Genomic DNA, 21676 nt, shown 5'->3' with positions numbered 1-21676 from the left:
AAACTACTTTTGAAGACGTTTTGCAGAGTAGAGGAAGAAGAAACTACTTTTGAAGACGTTTTGCAGAGTAGAGGAAGAAGAAACTACTTTTGAAGACGTTTTGTAGAGTAGAGGAAGAAGAAACTACTTTTGAAGACGTTTTGCAGAGTAGAGGAAGAAGAAACTACTTTTGAAGACGTTTTGCAGAGTAGAGGATGAAGAAACTACTTTTGATGACGTTTTGCAGAGTAGAGGATGAAGAAACTACTTTTGAAGACGTTTTGCAGAGTAGAGGAAGAAGAAACTACTTTTGAAGACGTTTTGCAGAGTAGAGGAAGAAGAAACTACTTTTGAAGACGTTTTGCAGAGTAGAGGAAGAAGAAACTACTTTTGAAGACGTTTTGCACAGTAGAGGAAGAATTGGAAGACCACAAATTTCAAATAAAGTTAGTATGCACAGCCAAATCTTAACTCAAAAAGAATGTAGCAAAAAAAATGACAGAAGAAAAAGCTGATGAATCAGTAGGAAAATATTAAGTTTTTCAATATCTTTTTTTTATATATAAAACTTTTGTAAAATTTCAATCATTCATCTAATTCTATCCTGTTCGTAATACTAGGAATGCAGTTAATTCTAGTAGCCAGGCCTTCTCCATTATGAGGCTTAATACTACACAGTATTCTAGGAGTTTTATTCCAGCTGTGACCAGATTGTGGAATGATCTTCCTAATCGGGTAGTTGAATGGGTAGAATTTAAAAAGTTCAAAATTGCAGCAATTTTTTTATGTTGAACAGGATAACATGAGTCTTTTTACAGTTTATATATTAAAACTGTTTTAATGTTGTTAGTTTTTAAAATACTTTATTTTGATTGTTCATTATTTCTTATATTACTCATTTCCTTTCCTCGCTGGGATATTTTTCCCTGTTGGAGCCTTTGGGCTTATAGTATCTTGCTTTTCCTCATAGGGTTGTAGCTTGGCAAGTAATAATAATGATAATAGTAATGATAATAATAATAATAATAATAATAATAATAATAATGTCACAATTATAGGTAGTTAAAATCGTGGTACGATATTGGAAACATCCATGGCTGACTAGGATTTAAGGCTCACTCGAAACAGATAATTTCTGGTCGTGTCTGCAACCTCATCACCCCTTTGAGCTAAGGAAACTTGCAGGTCTACCTCCCGAGTCATTAACAGCAAATTGCCTGGCCTTCACTGGTCCATGCTTGGGTGCCAATCATATGGTTAGTTTCTGGGCCTTCTACCAAAAACTTGGAGTGACCGTGAAATATTGTTACTATTACTTTACTTCAACCATTCGAATGTTTTGCAGGAGCTTATTATATAGTCTCGGGGGCGCATATTTAAAAGCTCTAGAGCCTAAAGGAGACATATATCTAGGTTCCAATAGTTTGAAACCATCTGTAACTATTCTCGCGTCGACACGATTTGTTGGCTGTGCAATATGTAGCAATTCTATTAAGTATTTTGGACGACCAGTTCTGAAAAACTCTTCAATTAGAACTTTACAAATAATTATTTTCATTGATTTCTATATATAGAAGAACCAGGAATAAATTCTACCAGTTATTGTGTTTCAACCTTACATCTATATATACTCTGAGTTAATTTTTGATCGCCAGAATCATTTTGATTGATACAAGCCAATTCTATAATCAAACAAGATTTTCACATTCTAATCAAGGAAGGGGCAAGCTTGGGTCTCGCCTACTAGGGGCTTGCATGCCTCTCAAGCTGTTATTGGCATTAACCCTTTTACCCCCATGCTATTTGGAACTTTCAAACCCTTAACCCCTAGGGGTTATTTTTTTCCAAGCACATTTTGCAGTATATTTTTTTTAAATTGCTCTAACAACCTTAATTTTCGTCATAGAGAGGTCAGGTTGGTCTCATTCTCTTGGAAAATGCCTGAAGTTTCTCAAAAAATTATCAAAAATATGCACAAAAACAAATATAAATAGCAGTTTTTTGCAAGGACGTACCGGTACGTCCATGGGGGTAAAGGGATGAGTTTTGTGAAACGTACCAGTACGTCCATTGGGGTAAAAGGGTTAATTTCATTAGACAGCAGCTGCCACATCAGCATCATCGTGTTGGCAACACACCTGGGAAGCTCTACTGCTATCCCGAACAAGAGAACAACTCGGCGTTAATTAGAAAGTAAAGAACATCTAACACTCAAACATAATCAGGTATGAAAATAGAAACGTACATATACAATTGGAATATATTTATCAAGCGATGAAAAAGGAACTTACTACATTCATATTATGTATATACATATATATATATTCATATAAACATCTTTAATATAAATGAAATATACATCATTTAATATAAAAACCACTGACTGATTAAGACTTTCAAATAAGGAAAGAAAAAACTAATGCTATATTTATCTATGAAGAACCAGCAAGAATTATTTTCTCCGTAGACTTTAAAAAAAAAATAAAATATATAATACCGTACTTTAGGCATCATTCATTAGCCATTACAAGGGGGTGGGGACAATTGCCAAACCTTGGTTATTGTAACACTAAAAGAAATCTAAAGAAAGATCACAGCTTCAATAGGAGACATTGTACATCGGGAAGGCGCTTAATCTGATATCGTGAAGAATATCTTAATAACTGGGCTATAGGTTTAATATCAATGATATGTCTGCAGCTATGAAACACATAATGAGAATAGAAACTTTTAACAAATGCCACTGAAGAAAAATATAAGTTTGTATTTTCACTTTCCTGTAGGAAATACTCGATGGTGACGAGGGTCATACTGTGATTCAACATTTATAAATGGAAAAAGCTCTGAATAAAACACTGATAATTATGATAAAACATGATGGAAAGATCACCGAGAAAGTAATCATACGAACCACTGACAAGTACAACAACATTCGGGTTCCCCACGGCATAAAGTTTCGAAACTTCCTCTCTGTCACATTATTAACTTGTACTGAACACGAAGACTCAATAACGATGGAAATTGATAAGGACCAACGCACAACCATTAGTTGCGGTCGTAGTGAAAACAACTCTTCTCTTCTAGTTTGGGTAAAGGGTTGATTATTCTCCCTGAACTCAACGACTCGATGACGACGGCAATCGGTAACGACCAACATAAATGACCTTGAACGCTTGGTAAATTGTCGTAGATATTTACTTCGAAATGCTGTGAAGAACTCTAAACAATATCTTTTACGAAAGGTACACTTCCTCCTCTCCAGCTTCCAGCGGATGAAATTCCCTGCAGTAACATCATAACCTTCCGAATACGGCTCTCGTCGATACTCATCACTGAGTAACAGCGTTGCAACGCCGTCGTCTCATTCCTCCGAGGCATTCAAGATATCTGACTCGCCGGTGTTGGGAGCAGCACAGCTGCAACAGCAGGCCTGATGGCTCTCCACCCTACTTATGACTCTCGTGATAATCATCACGCGTTGTTAGAAGTAGTTTCACCGAAGAACTGCACCTGGGGTTAAAACCTGAGGCCGGGAAACAGGACGAGGTGTATTAACGGAAGGCGGATAAGGAGGAAGGTTATTGTCCAAATTAAGGGTGTGGTCACAACTACTTGTCATAGTGGAAACTACTCCTCTTCTTCTATTTTGGATAAACAGTCGAATATTCTCCCACAATTCAGTGACTCAATTATGGAACTTGATAAAGACCAACATAGACAACCATTGATTGTGCGCCACTTGTAGCGAAAACCAGTCTCTCTTCTTCATCGTCTTCTCCTCTTTATGGGTAAGCTCTTGATTAGTCTCCAGAGTTCCCCCTTGGGTGGCTATAGCCGTTCTGTCTTCATTTCTTGGACTCCATCTGCAAAATGTGTCATATTTTTAACAGACAAGTCTAGTTTGGTTCAACAGACATATACCAAGAATTCAAACATCAATCTGTATTGATTAGGATTGTCTCAATATTTATAATAATACTGTCATATCCTATTATTAATACAGTTTAACAAAATGTTACAGCTTAATCTCATCACTAAGAAAAGACAAATTAAAACTAATTATAGTTACAGAAATGAAATACAGTAGCTTCAAAGTGTCAGAGGTACATTTAATTATTTATTATTATTACTATTACTATTATTATTATTAATTAATAATAACATACACACATATACCAAGGCACCTCCCCCAATTTTGGGGGGCAGCTGACATCTTGGAGGAAAAATAACTGGAGATGCCCTGACCCGGATTAAGGGAAGCCAGGTTTTTACCCTTCAAACTGTCAGTTCTTGATCCTTCAAGTTAATCTCTGTCAATGTATTGGAGTTTATAGTCAGTTCTATTCAGACCTTTGGTTAGAGACGGTAACCCTTATTGTGCTTTCATTAGCGATGGCTCCTTCCTGTGCTGCTCTTGGTTGTACGAAAAAAATCAGTTGCCTGCCTTTAGGCAAAAATCAGTAACAACAATTGTGAGATTATCACAAGCTGTGTTCAATGTCATCCAAAGACGGCTATAAAGGACAACGACTTTACTGTAGTTCATTATTCCAAGGAGTTTGTAACTGATTCACCAATAAGTTGAGCAACAAGTTTAACATTATTTTTTTTTTTTAATAAAGTATTACAGGAAGGGACCATTGGTAATAAAATAGCACAAGTAAATAGTTATTAGCTATAAATAAAGGTCTGAGTAAAACAGACTAAGTACCAGTACGCTGTCGGAGGATTAACTTGGGATCGAGATTTGACAGTTTGAAGGGGTGAATCTGGCCAAACCCCTGGCCTCACAGGTTCAGGAAAGAATTCTGAGTCAGGGCATCTCCAGTAGTATTAATCCTCCTAGGCTGACATCAACAAATGAAACAAAACAAAAAAGGGGACCTCTGCTCTCTACGTTCCTCCCAGCCTGACAAGGGACTCAACCGAGTTCAGCTGGTACTGCTAGGGTGTGGGCTGTGGCACCCTAGCAGTACCAGCTGAACTTGGTTGAGTCCCTTGTTAGGCTGGGAGGAACGTAGAGAGTAGAGGTCCCCTTTTTTGTTTTAGTTTCATTTGTTGATATCAGCTGCCCCCAAAATTGGGGGAGGTGCCTTGGTATATGTATGTATGTTATTATTACTAGCTAAGCTAAAACCCAAATTGGAAGAGCAGGATACTACAAGCCCAAGGGCTCCATCAAGGGAAAAATAGCCCAGTGAGGAAAGGAAATATCAGTAGAAGTGATGAATTAGGATAGGTACAGTGATTACGGAGCTAGAGGGGGCCCCTAGGGGAAGTTCTTTCATTGCTCAGTTTTCAGGGAAAGTTATTAAGTTGTTCACATGTTGTAGGAAGGATTTTTACAACGGTGCTTCGACCATCCCTCTATAGCATCTGCTGAGAGGGGCTCCTCTTTCTGCAGACACGACCAGTATCTCTACTGAAAACTTTTAAGGGTTTTTCCATTTTAAGCTTCGAGAAGATTGAGTTAGAAGTAATTTTAATTTAGAGTAATAATAATCAAGGTTTATATTCAAATATCAAATGGCAAAAGAATGCATATCACCGACTATACAGCACCTTCTTATTTATGCTCCGTAGGCGACACTTCCTCCGCAGAGAAGGTCATGACGATTCCGTCGACACGGCCGCCAGGGCCTGCGCATGGATGGACTTCTCGTGTGATCGCAGATGGTGGGCGTGACTGAATTTCTTCGCACAGTACGAACAACTATACCGTCTCTCCACGCCGCACTCCAGGCGCATGTGTCTCGACAAGTTGGAGCGCAGAGTGTAAGACCGTCCGCACTTCGAACATGTGTGCGCGGCGCCATTGGTCAGATGTTTATCGTCTTCGTTCTTTTCGCCGTTTTGGACGCTGCCGTTGGGTTTGCGCTCGCCGTGCTGGTTGCTGCTGCTGCCGGTGCTCCCCCAGAAACCAGTTGCGAGCCAACGCTCGCACAGCACCCACCCTGAAATAACCGGAGTTCAGAGAGAAGACTAGGCGAGTGACATCGGCTCGTGCGAAGAAGAGTAAGTAATGGATTATACTAAAGAATTATAGTACATATAAATATAATTGAATTTATCCCCAAATGAAAGACCATCTATATTTTACTACTTTTACAGTACAATGTCTCTCCTTTTTAAAACAACACTACACATTTTAGCCCTTTTACCCCCAAAGCTATTTGGAACTTACAACCCTTAATCCCAGGCATTTCCTTTTTCAAGCACATTTTGCAATATATATTTTTTAAATTGCTCTAACAGCCTTAATTTTCATCATAGAGAGGTCAGGTTGGTCTCATTCTTATGGAAAATGCCTGAAGGTTCTCATAAAGTTATCAAAAATATGTAAAAAAAAAATTTAAAATAGCAGTTTTTTGCAAGGACGTACCGGTACGTCCATGGGGGTAAAGGGATGAGTTTTGTGAAACGTACCAGTACGTCCTTTAGGGGTAAAGGGACGAGTTTTTTTAAACGTACCAGTACGTCCTTTGGGGGTAAAATGATAGAGTTTTGTGAAACGTACCAGTACGTCCTTTGGGGGTAAAGGGATGAGTTTTGTGAAACTACCAGTACGTCCTTTGGGGGTAAAGGGATGAGTTTTGTGAAACTACCAGTACGTCCTTTGGGGGTAAAGGGATGAGTTTTGTGAAACTACCAGTACGTCCTTTGGGGGTAAAGGGATGAGTTTTGTGAAACGTACCAGTACGTCCTTTGGCGGTAAAGGAATGAGTTTTGTGAAACGTACCAGTACGTCCTTTGGGGGTAAAGGGATGAGTTTTGTGAAACGTACCAGTACGTCCATGGGGGTAAAGGGATGAGTTTTGTGAAACGTACCAGTACGTCCATTGGGGGTAAAGGGATGAGTTTTGTGAAACGTACCAGTACGTCTATGGGGGTAAAGGGATGAGTTTTGTGAAACGTACCAATACTTCCATTGGGGGTCAAGGAATGAGTTTTGTGAAACGTACCAGTACTTCCATTGGGGGTAAAGGGATGAGTTTTGTGAAACGTACCAGTACGTCCATGGGGGTAAAAAGATGAGTTTTGTGAAACGTACCAGTACGTCCTTTAGGAGTAAAGGGACGAGTTTTTTTAAACGTACCAGTACGTCCTTTGGGGGTAAAATGATAGAGTTTTGTGAAACGTACCAGTACGTCCTTTGGGGGTAAAGGGATGAGTTTTGTGAAACTACCAGTACGTCCATAGGGGTAAAGGGATGAGTTTTGTGAAACTACCAGTACGTCCTTTGGGGGTAAAGGGATGAGTTTTGTGAAACGTACCAGTACGTCCTTTGGCGGTAAAGGAATGAGTTTTGTGAAACGTACCAGTACGTCCTTTGGGGGTAAAGGGATGAGTTTTGTGAAACGTACCAGTACGTCCATGGGGGTAAAGGGATGAGTTTTGTGAAACGTACCAGTACGTCCATTGGGGGTAAAGGGATGAGTTTTGTGAAACGTACCAGTACGTCTATGGGGGTAAAGGGATGAGTTTTGTGAAACGTACCAATACTTCCATTGGGGGTCAAGGAATGAGTTTTGTGAAACGTACCAGTACTTCCATTGGGGGTAAAGGGATGAGTTTTGTGAAACGTACCAGTACGTCCATGGGGGTAAAAAGATGAGTTTTGTGAAACGTACCAGTACGTCCATTGGGGGTAAAAGGGTTAATCGCTTTCCCCGTTAAATTGATGGGCAGGACTAAGAATATGAGAAATGTCGACGTACTTACCTTTTACGTATTCCAAGAGTTCATAAGCAATGTCCAAGAACAGTAGATACACCTGCTTATGATAAAAACATTGAGAATAATATATTTAAAATAAAGAACTCGAAAGTAGGAAGACCATGCGCCGATGATGCTCTTGTGCAGTGGAAATAAAATAACATCTAAAATCAAAATCACATTCAGAATTGTATCCTTCCAAGAAGACGTTCCGTCTCATAATCCGTTACCTTATCGGGACTGAAGCCGAAGGAGAAACGAGTCGCTGTTACATACTCGTGCAATGCTGTAGTCTATTTGCGTCAACTCAAAATGAACAAGTCGATGCGAGACGCTTAACTGAGGGTAGATTTGTAAATAGTTTTTCATATCGTCACCGTCATAAACTAACTGCCCAAGTAATTTTCTCCACTTGTTGGGAAATAAAAAAAGCTCATTTCCTAATTCTTTATATCATTGTATTGAGCTTCAATTCACAAATTCTAATTCACAATTTCTTCTGTTAAGAATTTGTGAATTGAAGCTCAAGACAATGATATAAAAAATTAGGAAATGAGAAGGGTTTTTTTTGATTTCCCAACAAGTGGAGAAAATGACTTAGGCAGTTAGTTTATGAGGATGACGATATGTTCAAGTCAAGATTGGTTGAAGCTACACAGCTGCTCGTGTTTAAATTAGTTTGGAGTAATACAGGACCTAATTTTGACTATTTGATGAGATAAATTATATTGACAATTGTGGTGTAAATTGGTAACTGTGTCTGCTGTTGTTTGTACGCTTGCTTGGGGCCATTGAGTCTATAACACTGTACCAGCTTGGCCAACATCTTACCACATAATCAATTTGTACTTGTTCATGTTGGATATTAAGCCGGATAAATTGTGGAATACCAAACACAGTTCCTGGAACGTTGGCTTTATCCGGCTTAAAGTTGTGGCAAGATGTTGGCCAAGCCGGTCCGTTAAGAGACACGAGTGACAAACATAGGCTATCTGAACCTAGAACAAATAGTAAATGTGGTGAAAGGGCTTTTAGCTACTGTGCGCCTAGACATAATAATAAACTGCCAACTGAAATGAAGGACCTAAAGGGAGCAATTGAATTTAAGAAGAAACTAAAGACATTACTTTTCACAAGATCATATGATTTGGAAGATGCTACAATCAAAGAATTGAATAAGTTATAAGGAAAATGTTTCGTTAGATGATTGATATGGACCCGCCCGAGAAGTAGTTCACGCGACTTCAGTCGAGGGTTGGATTTAAACTCAAAACAACAACAACAAACGCCAGCAGTCATAGTTACCAATTCACACCACAACTACTTCATTTCATCTTTAACAATTTTTCATATAAAATTATCTAGAAGTTGGATTTCCGCAGCTTTCTAAGGATGTTATTGTAGAAATTTAAAAAATAGAGTCAACCTAACTATCGATTTCTATACATATTTTGGACATGTTTATCACAGCCGAAGCTACGAGAAGTAAAGCCGTCTTTTATCCCTCTTCTTCCACCTTCCTCCACATTCAGTTCGGCTTCTCCAAAAGCCCTCGTAATACAAAGCAGGTCTAAAGAGGTCGTTAATTTCAACTATAACCGAAAACTCAATCTTAAATTATAAAGAGAATTGTGAAAAGAATAGAATAGGCTCTGGTAAATCCATTTTATTAATATTTTTTGTTACAAATCTGAATTTTATTCTGTAATATGTCACAAAAACAGCCCTTAACCCTGAAAAAATTTCTGGAAAATAGACGATGCCCTTCCAAAGTTCTGAGATGTCAAATAATAGTCTATAAATTGACTATGCCAAATTGAACATGCAGTTTGCCAGGGAGAGAAAACAAAACAAAAATTGTTAGAGAGAAACATTACCAAAAGACTGTCATTGTTAAAGAGAGAAACAATACCGGATTACACGACATTGTCAACTGTTGAATTAAGAAACATTACCACATTATCCTTAAACTATAAATGCTACTTTCATTTAAAAAAAAAAGTTGACAGAAAAGACAAGATAAAATAAAATGCCAATGTTTAGATATATATAAAATTATCTTTCCATAACAAGTAGTCGCCTCCCTCCCTCTTGGAAACCACGCTGTTGCATTTTGGCATAGCCTATACATTGGTTTTATAAAGAACTTGCTGTATATCAAACATACGCACACATACACTCGACATGCGAGCACACATACACTCGACACGCGAGCACACACACACACACACACACACACACACACACACACACACACACACACGCCCAACATTTCTCTGGATTCAGATGATGTAAAGCTTCTTTCAAAGACGTTCACAGACGCAGCCATTCCTCCGAGCATCTAGTTTATAAAGATCTGTGTAGAAAATCAATAGTACCTCTAATTACATATTACATTATCAGGAACTTCTCTTTAAGGCATCTTTGATTGACTTAAATCAAAAAACAAAAATAGTTATGCTACAGATAAAGAAAATCTAGGAAAAACTAACTATAAAAAGTTGAGAAGGACAGAAAATGATATAAAGGGCAGTATAGGGTAGAAAGTTCACACAAAAAAATAATGGCGAAATGTTTCCCCCGAGAGGGGAAATCCGCACCTCTGCTGTAGTACCCGTAATCGTGAAAGGACGACAACATTCACAAACTAAAGCCGAGGAACATATCTTCGTTGTTGTTTAACTGATCGAGGAAAGTCCACGCTGATGACGGCTAGTTCTTCGCCGTCGTCTTATCAGCTAAATTACATAAAAACCTGCATTTCGGCGCAGAGCTTACAAATTCTGGACAAATAAATTATACACAACCTTGTCATGTGAGCTACAGTACTCTAGTACTCTACAGTAATACACCACAACTTTTACTTTATCACTGAAAATATATGTGGAAGTCTCGGAGAAGCAGCAGCTACGATCGTATAGAAAACTACGACCTAGGAATTTAACATACCACAATTAAAGTACAGTAGTCTTCCATACAATATTAGCTGCCTGCCCCCGCAAAGTAGCTTCCATCTAATATGTTATTATTGAAACTATTGCTGCTAGCTATTCTAATTCTGACCTAAACTATACCCAAAGTATTTCGTGATCAACACAGAGGTGATAACGGACATGCCGTACTGCTATCAAATATTAGAATGGTGCAAAATAGACATATTCTATATTCTGTTCACATAAATAAGAACATTTGACCTGGATCAATTTGAAATCATAATGTTTCTATCATCTACAACTGCTGAATTCGTACGGGATTCTGTCACAGAAGGAATGTCTTAAATTGATCTCGGCTCTATGCCAAGCAAAGTTCAAATCATATTTTGGGCACATGTAGTATAAAACCTAAAAAACAAATATATAAATTGGCTTCTTAAATATACCGTACATAAAACACACAACTACTCACACAGATGACCAAAATATGTTGAATAATATTAACATATAGAATTCACAAGAATATAGTATTGGCTTGGACACTGGTACAACCTCGAAGTTTATTATAAAAAAAAAAGCATCATAAGATTTCATCAGGTACAACAATATATTATTATATTGTACATAGCAGGAAAACCATCATAGACACAGATACAACCTGACTGCGCAGACGACGCAGTAGTGGAAAACATTCTCCCACAGACATAAATTGACTAGGAGCTTATAACACGTGCATTATTAGTCTAGAGGGTGAGGAAAATTGGGTTATACACGATGCTTGAATTCCCTGAGACAACACGTCTAAATACTGGCATCAATAATAGAAAATAGTTTTGTTTTTACGGCTAGAAAATATAGATTTAAAAATATGGCATACTGGCTTGGATCGAGTTGTACTTGAATTTTAAGTGATTAGAATAATACTTCCATGGTAACAGAAAGAGTGAAAATATTATATAATACTGGCACAAGTTTCACTGACTGACTATAGAAGTTATTACAATACATTAACACTGGCACAAACGACTATATATGATTCACTATAGAGAAATTATGACTATATCATCATCATCTCCTACAAAGGAATGGATTTGGCAAATGCCTTACTTTGTACTCTCACCCTGAGAAAGGATACAGACTAACCATACGTATGGCGAGCACCCTTGAAAAAGATATGGGGGGGGAAATATATGTATATGAGGTTATCTACGAGCCACAAGTTCAGCTCTCGATATGCGTACTACGATAAGGTTAAACTTTAATTCGGTCCCTAGTCTGGGAAGCATTTGCCGAGGCTGACTCGTACCCCACTATATGATAATTATCGATTATAATTTTATAATTTTAACGTATTACAAAGATCCTCGCTGTCGTGGTTACTACTGTACGTACCACAATTTAACAACAAAAGATATTAATGACAACGATAAGGGGAATTGAATTAGCTAAATGATAGGACTGCAATAAGTTTATAAACCTGTCAATATTTCAACCCTCAATGCGAAACATATATTTATTGAATTACCAACAACCCGTACAATGATTTACAATGACTTTAAGCCAGACTAGGGATTAGAGCTAACTCCGTGGCTCGTACATTGGCAAACACTCGCGGAAGAGCCTGAATCGGGAGACCGGTGATAAAGATAAAGTCCCCCCTGCCGGACGGTTCACATACCACGGTGTATGCCGACAGTAGCAAAGTTACAATGCAACAAATTAAACTATCATCTCCACGTAAGCATTGACCTTCTACATGTACTCATAAGGTGTTATAAATTCTTCATATACAATTAATAATGTGTAACAAGTGACAAATGGAGAAATAACTACGCACAACCAAAAAGGAACATTATTTGCTGTATTTAACATCAAACCATCAAAAAGAAAGTAAGTTTGTTACATATCTACTGCCTAAACTAAACTAAATTGATTTACTAATCAGCTGAAAAAAACATTCCTACCTAACACCGCCCGTTAACAATAGTCTTATAATCCACTTATTTCCATAAGTAAAGCATAGAAAATGGGATGATATCAAAGCCCGCAGGGATTTACTCCTTCCCAACGTTGCATGGAAACTTGCATGCTCAAAATTTCTAAACCCGTCGGGTCTTAAATACCCGTCTAACGTTAAGAGCACAAACAAAGGGTCCGAAGGACTGGGAATACACAAACTAACAAAAACCACAATACTGCTTCGGCAATTAACTATAAAATACATACGAAAGACAAATCGCCTGGGGGCTCCGACATCCCGCAGGGAAGACGCTCGGCGCGTCGACCCCAAAAAAAATCCTTAACACTACCATTAGGACAACAATAAAAAAAATATTCAATATTATAAAGTACTTCTATATAAATACAATGCACTATTAATAGGAACTTAGGTATAATTCTCATGATTTTCTTTCCTTCCTATTGTGAAGGGTATACCCAAACCGTGCATCGACGGTTTATGCCTCACACAGCCCTCGCTGCACCGACACAATCGCCCTCCGTGCCCTTCGACAGAGGAGCAACACGGGCCGTCGTTACTCTCTCGGCGATCACTTTACGTGTAACATACGATCAACTGTGTCAAATCTTAACGTCCGATGAAGCGATCAAGTTATGTACAGAATTGAAAAGGGCCCTCGCTATTCCCACCCCGGGAAGGGCACGAGGGACGTCAGCGACCACACAAGGATGAAATATGAAACCTCATAACTATTTACAGAAAACACTCCACCGACAGTCCGCCTCCTTTCCGTGCCGCTAGTCAAAGCACGATAACCTCGTTATAACAACCACATACGTACGTACCTACTACTGTATAATTCATTGCTCTAGATTACTGGATACAATTCACGGCGTCAATAGCCGTCTTTCGTGGATACATATTTCTTACAATAGGATGAGCCTCTGTAACACAAGTTAGGAATAAAAATTACCCCAAAATTAATGCCAATAATTCTAATAAAAACATAAATAAAAATAATCTTCTAACAATATTAATTAGGCACAGGTATTGTACATCTGCCGTACAGCCGGAAACATGTTTTGAAAGCCACACAAGTGCCGATATCATAAGGCCAGTGTAAAGTGGCAGCTATATTATCCCAATGCATCTTGATTCTGAGGAGCTGGGGCATTTGCTTCCTGGGGAAGGGGGAAGAACTCGTCCTTGCAGGGAACGGGGCCCACGGCAGCAGCCATCCCTTCCGATGTGGGGAAGAGCGGCACCTGGGGGTCCCTGGTGGGATCCGAGAGGCCTCCTCCGCCCCCAACTTCCCCGGATTCGTTGCGGTGGGTGGAGAAGACGTGGATCTTGACGCTGTGGCGGTGCTGAAACTTCTTCTTACAGATTGGACATGAAAACTGGGGCTCGACGCCGCACTCGTACTTTTTGTGCCTTTTCAAGTTGCCCGTCGAGGCGTACGTGCGGCCACACTTTTCGCACGCGAACTGTTTGGGAGATTCTGTGAAGGGATAGCCCAGCATTGACTTGGGACTAATTTTCTCACGTTTGAGGAGCAGAGGAAGGCCAATAGGGGGGGTGCGGGTCAGGATATCCGTGGACATCCGCGAGGGCAACAGGCCGGGGAAACCAGCTCGCATTAGATTATAAGCACGCAAGTAATCTGTAAGAGAGTACAAGGGTTAGCAGGGGGGGAATAGGGCGAGAGGTTCCAGTGCTTCTTCAAATCCTACAGCGGTATTATTCTCTGGCTTAAGATACCAAAGGCCGTGGAGGCACAACAACAAACTTTCAAGTTATGAAGACGACCTTCTTCACATGATATTCAAAGAAAATGATGACATTACTAATTTCAGTAGAGTAATATTGTACTTTGAAATACATTGCGGCTCCACAACCGTGAAAAAATAAAAGGGGGACCGTTGGAAAGAATCCTCAAGCCTAGACTACAGAGGCACTTTACAACTGGGAAAAGTAAGCAGGGATCCTCCTCGTTCCTTCGCAAGCGCGGAACGGTACGCGCCGGGGAAGGAACGGGTGGTTGACATGCAAATATAAGTGATAGAGGAAAAGGGGTCAGGACAAAGCTGTAGGGAGAGAGAGCTAGTTATTGGAGAGAGCCTGAAGACTTATCAACCAAGATTCCTAAGGATTAGAAAGAGTAGGCCATGCAAATACTACCTACGGCAGCAGGATGCATCCTGCTGGAGACGTTAGCTTATTGCAAACTCACCATAAATATCTCGTAACCCCCTTTTTTTTTCTTTTTTTTTTTTTAGGTTACCAAGTTACCTCTCTATATATATCTATAACCTTTCTACCTTTCTTATAATGCTAAAGCATTAGTATCTTTCCATCTGACAAAAGCAATAAATCTAATACATACATCAAATATAATCATATTCATTATTTGGACCACAAATTGCACAATCACTTCCACTATTTTGAGATCAGGACATTGCACACTGAAGAACACTTCGAATGAGACCCGTAACTTAAGCTTAATGAGATCCTAATGTCACGTTCCATAAACCACTAGCATTTTGAGATCAATAATTCTTGGCACCCATGAAGTTAGTATAAAATATTGTTAGTATATGAAAAGGTGGTAGTAGTAGTAGTAGTAGTAGTACATCCTTCAATAAACTGTATAAATACCGTAGCAATTCAAAAGTTAAACGTACGCACCAATTCACAAGTTATATGTGCGTAACAATTCACAAGTTATGCGTACGTACCAATTTACATGTTATTCGTACGTAGCAATTCATAAGTTATATGTGCGTAACAATTTACATGTTAAACAAACGCACCAATTCACAAGTTTTATGTGCGTAACAATTCACTAGTTATGCGTACGTAACAATTTACTTGTTAAACGTACGTAGCAATTCATAAGTTATATGTGCGTAACAATTTACATGTTAAACGTACGCACCAATTCACAAGTTATATGTGCGTAACAATTCACTAGTTATGCGTACGTACCAATTTACACGTTATACGTACAGTACAGTAATACATACAGTAATTTTGTGTTTGCAATATGAAAAAAATCAAACAGGTTCTATCAGTACTGGCATACATACTACTACTACTACTACTATTACTACTATTTTTTAGTTCACTATAACCCAAACATTCACAAAACCAAATACTATGAAATACTGAAAGATCAATTCGTTAATACATGCTGCTGAATGTGCAAATTGAACATGATTTTTGGGAACAAGATGTATACTCTTTGTCCCGGTAATTCAAAAATGAAATGTGGTAAGCTATCAAAATTTCTTTAAGTTACAAAATGGCCCTTAAGACATTACAGATGTTACAATCCAAAAAAAAAAAAAAAAAAGATACCACTGTACAATATATGACAATATCTTGAGGGATCTTTCATATAGAGAAAAACACGAAACTTCTAGGGAGTCGCTGCCACGTGTTTGTGGTGCGACATTATATGCTGCTTCAGGTTAAATTTGTGCGAGCATTTCTTGTCGCAAACGGGGCATGGGAATTTAGGCTCCACGCCGCACTCGAACTTCTGGTGGCGGTACAAGGAGCGGCGGACGCCATAGGCCTTTCCGCATCGGTTACATGTGTACACTTCGTTGCCGTGTGCGATGCCACTTGCCGGGGAGCCATTGTTGTGACCGATGTTGCTGCCATCCCTTGCACTGGCATCCATATATAAATACCGATGGTTATTTCCTTTCGAGTCGACCCCCTCACTGCCGTAAGGCAGCTTCTCCCTGGGTGGAAATGTAGTGCTCTTAGATTGCAAAGACATCACAACTGCCCTCTGGGTCAGAAATTTCAGAACCTCCAAGTTATTTACAGCCAAACCGTATGGATCTGCCCCTGCGGAACCTTTCAAGTTCTGTAGTATGGAGAACTCCGCCAAGGACTGAGTGCTGTTGTACGAATGGGCAGCAAGCAGCCCCAGAGCCGAGGAGGTGGAGGAGGTCGTCGTCTGCCGATGGAAGGAGGACAGGGCTGGGGGAGGTGATTGTGTAGTGTAACTATATAAAGGATTGCTCGAGCTGGTCGAGCGTTCCTTACAGTTGTACCAGGGGTTAACCTGGGAGTAATCGTTGCCTGAAATAGAGATAGAAATGACACCAAAGGACTCCCGCGGCAGAGTGAAAAAACCGCCACCGACTGATGCCCGAGTACTTCAAATATAAAAAAAAAGCTACAGCTACGCATGTCCCGAGTACTTCAAAGGTTTTAAGAAAGCTACAGCTATGCCCAGAGTACTTTGTTAGAAAAAGCTAAGAAGCTACGTCTAAGTAGTGTACAGTAGTGTGCAGTGGACAGCCAATTCCGAGAGATGTCCGAAGGACCTAGTTGAGGTTAGAAGTTGCAGGGAGCGCTGATAATAGGATTAAATCTACGAGTTTACTACAGGGAGCTGGCTTGCTCTATACAAGAGTACATAGCAGCAATGCGATTAGTCTCAAACTCGCAGGAAAAGAATGCAAAACTAATAATGTCGATCTATAAGTCTTCCTACAGATCTACAAGTCACGAGCACCAAGCACATGCACTATAGTTGCCCAAACTATAATTCTCCATCTACTTAAAGCACATGAACCTTTTACTCAAAGATTGCTGCCACAAAATCCTGTACTATCACATTGTCTTGCTGTCAGTTGTTAGTGCGGAGTCTTCAAAAGCAAATCAGCTTTTGATTTCAGTTTAAGAAAATACGAGTGACATTTTGGGAGAGCTTATAGTTCAAGCAAGAAATTAGACCGTGCAGAACACAGCCAACCAATCGACAAACATCTCAAGCAACCAATAAATGCAACACATCGTTCAAGCAACTAATTAACATGGCAAACAACTTGGGTAACATTGCAATCAACACATCTCACAACTTGGATAACATTGCAATCAACAAACATCTCACAACTTGGATAACATTGCAATCAACACACATCTCGCAACTTGGGTCAACACACATCTCACAACTTGGGTCAACACACATCTCACAACTTGGGTAACATTGCAATCAACACACATCTCACAACTTGGGTCAACACACATCTCACAACTTGGATAACATTGCAATCAACACACATCTCACAACTTGGGTCAACACACATCTCACAACTTGGATAACATTGCAATCAACACAGATCTCACATCTTGGGTCAACACACATCTCACAACTTGGATAACATTGCACTCAACACACATCTCACAACTTGGATAACATTGCAATCAACACACATCTCGCAACTTGGGTCAACACACATCTCACAACTTGGATAACATTGCAATCAACACACATCTCACAACTTGGATAACATTGCAATCAACACATCAACACGCATCTCACACCTGTGACAACCAGTCAAAAACTAGCACACACAAATACTTAGAATAGACTATCGTCAGAAAGCAAGAGGAAAAGCCATGTCCGATTATTGCATATATCTGTGTGATATACATAGATTCAAGATAAATACTCAGTTGAGATCGGCTGACGACATTAACCTAGGACTCCAAAACTAAACAAAGGAGTCCGTACATAAGCTGTCTACATATTTTGAAAGGATAAGTCAAGCTAATCAGCGCAACTCTTTATAGAGTCGCTTAGCCATGCAAAGCGTACGAAATGAGAGTAAGCGTAAGCAACAGATATCTTTAAAATGTATATATAAATAAAATAGGACGGCAACAGTCAGAAAAGTTTCGCCTAAGATATATTAGCTCAGGCAACAGACAAAATACCACGATACTTACTACTATAGGAAATAGCGGAGCGAGTGGTAAAAGTAATGCAATGTTGACTTCTTTCAGCTATTAAAAGACAACAGTATGGTTGCCCTTAATAGTTAATAACATTTCATTCATAAATACAAAACTACAACAGCATATTTTATTAGTAATACATCAGTGAAAACACCAGGGGACCCAAAATACTGGATCGAGTTAGATCCAAAACTTTACAGTTATTTCCTGAAATGTAAAACACGTTCCTGTCTCTTCGCTGCGTACTAAAGGCTTCTGCTATATCTCCGTTCTCGTCTTTTTTTTCATTCTTCCACGGGGCTGTTAGACTTTTGTTTCATATTGTAACCAACTTCATATGGGCGTTGCATGGCTCCAAGGACCCAGTATTGGACGTTAGCCCAAATTTTAATGTATACAGTACATCGTGAATATAATCACAGTTTTTAGAAAACTTATTGAACTATGTTCACACACTAAAAACACTAAAATTAAACTTCTTTTACAAAATACGATTTAGAGCTATTTTACACTTAGTATAATTTAAATTGGACATCTCTGAATAGTTTATTATAATTGAGGAGTTTCAGCGATTGATGATAGAAATTTGATTGAAAGTTTCTCAAACCAAACAAGTTGATCTCTTCAACCAATTTGAAATCCTGTAACGTACAGTCTTCTATCCTACTAACTTACAAGCGATTCTACAACGCTCCACACCTTCTCTTTCATGCAATTCTTTGTACGCATAAAAAAACTAAATCCTAAAGAGAATTATAAAGATCTTCAATTTACAAACATTTAGATACAAACACAAAATGGATTTTGAACGAAGCGAACAATCTATTTTTGGGTGAGATAGCCATGTCGTCCTGAAGGGAGGTTCCTTCAGTAGCTTCCTAAGGGGTATAAATATACCCTTAGGAAGCTACTGAAAGAACCTTCCTTCAGGACGACATGGCTTGAGCCCAAAAATCTAACTGTAATGAGATAAAGAAATACTGTACTGTAACAAAATATTACATGATCCAATACAGTAAAACAAAATTTGCAATAGATATATTTATTTCTTATGCAACATGACTATTTATTGACCTTTGTCGCTGGAAACCATAGGCACGGGAGTAGATTAGGCTTAGGCCTAGGTCAAAATTGAACATAATTCGACTTTCAAACAACTTTTAGGGCTCAAGCCATGTCGTCCTAATGGAAGTTCCTTAAAGTAGCTTCCTAAGGGATATATGAATTTACTTTAAGGAACTTCCATCAGGACGACATGGCCATCTTACCCAAAAGTAGATTTTTCGCTTCGCTTCAAAATCCATTTTTTTGGAACTTATTGTTTGTAAATTGAGGCCATTCTGTACTATTAATAAGGTTAAACTAGCATGCAATTTGATAAGTTAAAATCTATCGCTGTCTACGCTGTTTCCGTAAAACTGCATCGCTAAGAATGCCTAGATGATGTTATGGACCACCAGAGTGGATAAAACTAGTGGAGAAGATCGAGGAACCCACCTAAACATAAACAAAACAATCTATTTGATAATGAAAGTCATAACGTAACAAGTTTTAAATCGCCCTAAAGATCAGATATCAGATTTTAAAAACACTAGATCTGAAAGGAAAACCGATAATTCAAGTAGGCGAGACCTACGTCTTGCTAAATAACAGAAGCGATTATGACAGCTTCTTTAATTCAACTACCGATATCTACAATAAGAAGTTTGACGGTTAGATATTAACGTTGAATCTTAAGTCTTAATCGTGTTTACAGCTTTTAAAATACCAAATATTTTTAATAACTTTGACGGCCAGATATTAACGTTAAATATTAGTCAATCATTTTTACAGCTTTCAAAATATCAGACAATTATAACTTTGACGGCCAGATATTAGCGTTAAATCTTAATCTTAATCTTTTTTACAGCTTTTAAAATACCAAATATTTTTAATAACTTTAACGGCCAGATATTAACGTTAAATATTAGTCAATCATTTTTACAGCTTTCAAAATATCAGACAATTATAACTTTGACGGCCAGATATTAGCGTTAAATCTTAATCTTAATCTTTTTTACAGATTTCAAAATATCAGACATTTATAACTTCGACGGCTAGATATTAACGTTAATTCTTAATATTAATCGTTTTTACAGCTTTCAAAATATCAGACATTTATAACTTCGACGGCTAGATATTAACGTTAAATCTTAATATTAATCGTTTTTACAGACTTCAAAATATCAGACATTTATAATAACTTTGACGGCTAGATATTAACGTTAAATATTAGTCTTAATCATTTTTACAGATTTCAAAATATTAACATTTATAATAACTTTGACGGCTAGATATTAACGTTAAATATTAGTCTTATCATTTTTACAGATTTCAAAATATCAGACATTTATAATAACTTTGACGGCTAGATATTAACGTTAAATATTAGTCTTAATCATTTTTACAGATTTCAAAATACCAGATATTTTTAATAACTTTGACGGCTAGATATTAATGTTAAATCTTAATCTTAATCAATTTTACAGCTTTCAAAATATCAGACATTTATAATAACTTTGATGGCCAGATATTAACGTTAAATCTTAAGTCTTAATAGTTTTTACAGCTTTCCTAATACCAGATATTTTTAATAACTTTGATGGCTAGATATCAATGTCAAATACTTGTCTTATATCTTTTTTTTACAGCTTTTAAGCCTACTATGTCTATGAAGAAATTTTATATGAATTATGCTACATAAGGAAAAAGGTATAGCAATATTTATTATTAAGATAGGTTGTGCATGCAAACAGATTTTCTCGTTCCCTAACTCTTGCCAACGATACGAGCCAACTGTACACAAGTCATCGTTACAAGACACCACGACGGGCAGCCGAACCTTTTCCCAACACTTTGTAACTAATTTCAATGCAGGGAAAAAAAATACAAAATACATGATTATCCTTTAATAAAAAAAAATGACTGATTCAACAATAATCTTTAAGAAAATAAACCATGTTATGGAACAATTACCTTGGAACGAGCAGTTAGTGAGTCGCGGAATGGAAATCACTCTAAGGTGATTAGCATTCTCTTTCAAAGAGGGGGGAGGGAGTGGACAGTGCGACGAACTTCCAGTCAGCCTTACAAATAGGAAAAAGGCAACTTACAACCATGCGAGTCCAATACTACGTATTAACGAGGCTTTACATGCTGTTGTTTACGTATTTGAAGAAGGAAAGTTGAAAGTGTAATTAACCGTAACACTTAAGAAATACATTAGCAGTTAAGACTACAACAATAAACGTAGGTCTGCTATGAAATACTACATCTAAAACTTAAA

General features: G+C 38.2%; 1 protein-coding gene across 4 annotated transcripts in view; it reads right to left on the bottom strand.

The window, feature by feature from the left end:
* Positions 1–5544: 5544 nt before the first annotated feature.
* Positions 5545–21676, bottom strand: part of LOC137633660 (longitudinals lacking protein, isoforms A/B/D/L-like) — a 44034-nt gene continuing 27902 nt past the window's right edge. For 2 of the 4 annotated variants that reach the window (XM_068365907.1, XM_068365908.1), the window contains exon 5: positions 15514–16686. In XM_068365907.1, the coding sequence (XP_068222008.1) occupies positions 16010–16686 (677 nt within the window). In that variant the 3' untranslated portion in view covers positions 15514–16009. Of the gene's footprint in view, positions 5934–9933; positions 14252–15513; positions 16687–21676 lie in introns of those variants that run through there. The other 2 variants (XM_068365911.1, XM_068365909.1) reach the window with 2 other exon arrangements.

This window comes from Palaemon carinicauda, chromosome 43 (genome assembly GCF_036898095.1).
Source record: "Palaemon carinicauda isolate YSFRI2023 chromosome 43, ASM3689809v2, whole genome shotgun sequence".
NCBI classification, from domain to species: Eukaryota; Metazoa; Arthropoda; class Malacostraca; order Decapoda; family Palaemonidae; genus Palaemon; species Palaemon carinicauda.
The sequence above is the reverse complement of the archived record's forward strand: the minus strand, read 5'-3'. Positions and strand labels throughout refer to the sequence as shown.